Source organism: Colobus angolensis, unplaced genomic scaffold (genome assembly GCF_000951035.1).
Source record: "Colobus angolensis palliatus isolate OR3802 unplaced genomic scaffold, Cang.pa_1.0 Scaffold38, whole genome shotgun sequence".
Taxonomy (NCBI): Eukaryota; Metazoa; Chordata; class Mammalia; order Primates; family Cercopithecidae; genus Colobus; species Colobus angolensis.
The window spans coordinates 5080749-5084241 of NW_012117154.1; the positions used below are offsets into that span (position 1 = coordinate 5080749).

The following is a 3493-nucleotide window of genomic DNA, read 5'->3' on the forward strand; positions in this document are numbered from 1 at the left end:
TGAAGAACAGGCATCACTGCAAAAAGAACAAGGGAAATTCTGGTCACGATATTGAGGAGTCACCTGCCTCTCGCACGCTCAGAAATCAGTCATTTCTTCTGATGTTCCCTCTCCTGTCTTCTGAGACGTAGAAGGGTCTGCCATTTACAACCCCAATAAGGTAAGTACATCCATATAGGGACAGTGGCAAAGACCGACACTGAGCCAAAGTACGCAGCTCATATCCCCACTGTGTGACCTTGGGCAAGTTACTCAACCTCTCTTAAAATTGTACCAACTCCTAAGGTCGTTGTGAGGGTAAGCGTACGATAACGCTAGTTTTTCTTTTTCCTCTTGGAGTTTAAAATCATCTTCTAATTTTGTAAGGAAGCCATTTGGAAACCTCTGGGCTGCTATGACCGCTTTACATTTGTAGTGTTGAAGGCAATATAACCAATAATTTCCCTAGAATTAGAAGAAACATAGGAGTTACTCATTTGGGAGTCAAACATCCCAGGTTATGGATGAAGAGAAAGTCACTGATGCCTTCTGTCCTTCAGTGAATTCCCCAGGCTATGCTGAGAAGGGAAGTCACAGCCCGTGGCGTGCAGAGCTGGCCCGCCCCGACAACTGGGCCGTGTGCTCTGCGGAACATAAACAATTTCACTGAGCATCAATATCGGACCAGGCTTCCCATGCCCGAGATGGGGCAAGACACAAGGAGCCTCCTCTGAAATGATGTCTGAACAGGAACCTGGTGGTCAGAACCACAAAATCACGACCTGAACCCTCCTCCTGTCCTGGCTACCTTGAACGATGGACGTTTCTTTACCAATCATAGCTTTGGCCTAGCCTCATTCCAACCTCCTCCTAGAAAAAAAATAATAAAGCAGCCATCACAGAATTACCCCTGCTTCCTGATAGCATCCAATCCAGAGCAAAGCCCTGCTTCCTCCAGCCGCCCCTAAACCACCTTGCAGGAGCCCAGGCCCTACAATAATAATAGGTCCTTCCTAACACCCTCTTACTGAGGCACACCCCCCGGGTTCCCAGTGACGACAGGTGCATTCCAGGTGGACTCTGGCTCTGGGGCACTGACATGGCCAAGCAAAGACATGTTCTCTTCAAGAGAAGACATTTCCTAAGAAGCCTAAGGTTGGTAGAGATAGCCCTGTGTGGTCACAGCGTCAGGGCACATGTGGCTATTCACAGAAGCCCGACAGAAAACAAGCCAAGAACTCAGGCATCCAAGGGCAACTCCTGCACAAAAAGAGGCAAAGAAATGCCTCCTCCGCCCACCAGCACCACGGAGACAGAACAGAGCCTACCAGACAATGGCCTTCTCTTCTTTCTTCCAAGCCCTCCAGCCTCCTTGTGAGTTCCCAAGGCTCTTGCCAAGGGACGGCAGCACCTCCTCCCCTCCCCCAGCCCTGCCCAGCTGGACTTGGCTCCCTGATTCTGTGTGTAACCCAGGAAGACAAAGAACCACTCAGCATTTACAAAGTGCCCAGGCAGCTGTGTTTAGCTTCTCCACAGGGACAAACCGCAGCCCTGCTGTTTTGATGGGTGCACCTGGCCGCGCACAGCCCTCCCCACTGGGCTTGCCCTGCCACATTCCCCCACGACAGCAGGCTGTGGTGGAAGTCAGGCCCCCAGACACCTCTGCCAGCGGCCACCAGGAATGCAAACCTGCCCCAGGCTCCCACTCAGAGGAAAGGTGGCACAGGGTGATTAGTTCATCCTCCCCCGAAACACAGCACCTGGCACCTGGCGGGCAGGGAGGTGATGCCTAGACACCAGGCATAAGCCCTGGGGACCTGGGAGGCAAGGAGAGCGCATGGGCACAGGACACTGTGTATCTTTCACATCAGAAAACACTCACATAACAGCAACAATCGTAGCAAATATCTTAAATGTGTGCAAAGCAAAAGGAATAGCTAAGTCCATCCCCTCTTCCGCCCTCCCAGTCAGGTCAGCCGCTCGTCACGTGACCTGTGGCTTGTGCCTACTTCTACCCCCTGGACACACGCGACTCATTCCCAGGCCGCCAGAATGCTGCCCACCCCTCACAGAGCACCGTCTGGCACTGCCGTCCCAGGGTTGGGGCTAAGGGGACCAGCCAGCCCAGCTGCCTGGAACAGAGGAGGACTTTCCTTGCACAGGAAAGTCCCTGGCAAACTGGGATGAGCCAGTCACCCTGGCTGGGACACCAAGATATTATCTTGGATTCCTAGAACCACGCCCTGACACAATAGTACATCTCTAAATGTCTGAAGAGCAAAGGAAAATAATAGAGTTGAATGTCAGTGTTGCAGTGTTATCCGGTACCATCGAGGGCAGACGGTAGAGGCTGAAAACGAAATAGCAGAGAAACCTCGGCCACTTCCTATGAATAAACCAAGGGCTGCTTAGAGTAACCAGGCCTGGTCAGACTCTAATCTCCTCCCAATGCAAAACCCATCTAGACCGAGTATTGCAGCTTAGAGAAATGAGACTCAGGACAGCGATTCCCCATGGTGTCTCCTAGTTGATTTCATTCCAAAATGTTTCAAAGAAGAAATCACTGCATACCTGTGGTACAGTTTTTTATAGATATCGACATTGCCGGCACTTGTGTTCAGTTTCATAAAGCTGGTGGCTCCACTGTTATCCGCTATTCCTTGGCTAGAGTAAAAACTATTCCTAAAAAAGACAGAAAACCTTACTTATGTAATGGTTAAGGCATAAGCAAATACAAATCCTATGCTATGTCATAATACCTCTCATATGACATTCAAAATAAGAGGGAAAAACCTTAGCATTTAGGAAAAAAAAAATCACACATTCTAACCAAGTGTAACGAGTTTTCGGTTCAATAACCCTAAAGTGTCAGGTAAAATTTTTTCATTGGTCGTGTTTCCTATCCAGGTTAGGATCAAGAAACTATGAGAAGGACATAGGAGTGTATAATCATACATACATTTAATCTAATGAAAGGTACAGATGTTAAAATGTCCCCAGTTGTCAATTCCACCAGGTTCCTGGACTATGACTGGGCGCTTTGCTGCGTAATTCACCCTTGCTGTTTAGGGATGGCAGAGTGACTAGCTAAGATGCCAACTTTCTCATCAAGTTGTAATTCATTCTGAAAACTGGCATATTGAATACCCTAAAGTTGCATAGAAATCACCTGGGGACCCTCCCATGGAAAATAAAGTGGCAGTAGAATCCTACCACCCTTTCCCCTGGTGCCTGAGGGCTGCTGCCTCTCCCCAAGCAGTGCTGGTAAGTGGTAACCGCCACCCCGCCCCCGCCAGGAACCACCGGCAAGGGACACAACCCCCTTAAGCCTTCCCACCTTCCCCTAGAGCTACAAGCAGGAATGACATTTTTTAAGTATAAATCTGATTGATTGATTCTCTCCCCAGTTCAAAAGCCTTCCATGGCTCCCAAATACAGTGAAACGGGCACAGGATTTGTCTCTGCCGCTCTCCCCAGCCCAACCATCCTCGCCGGCTGTTCTGGCCCAACCTCT

At 49.6% G+C, this 3493-nt stretch overlaps 1 protein-coding gene across 1 annotated transcript in view; it reads right to left on the reverse strand.

Moving 5' to 3' along the window:
• Nucleotides 1-2581, reverse strand: part of TMPRSS2 (transmembrane protease, serine 2) — a 14627-nt gene extending 12046 nt beyond the window's left edge. The window contains exon 1 of the mRNA XM_011954221.1: nt 2551-2581. Coding sequence (XP_011809611.1) covers nt 2551-2581 — 31 coding nt within the window. The remainder of the gene's footprint in view (nt 1-2550) is intronic.
• Between the last annotated feature and the right edge of the window lie 912 nt (nt 2582-3493).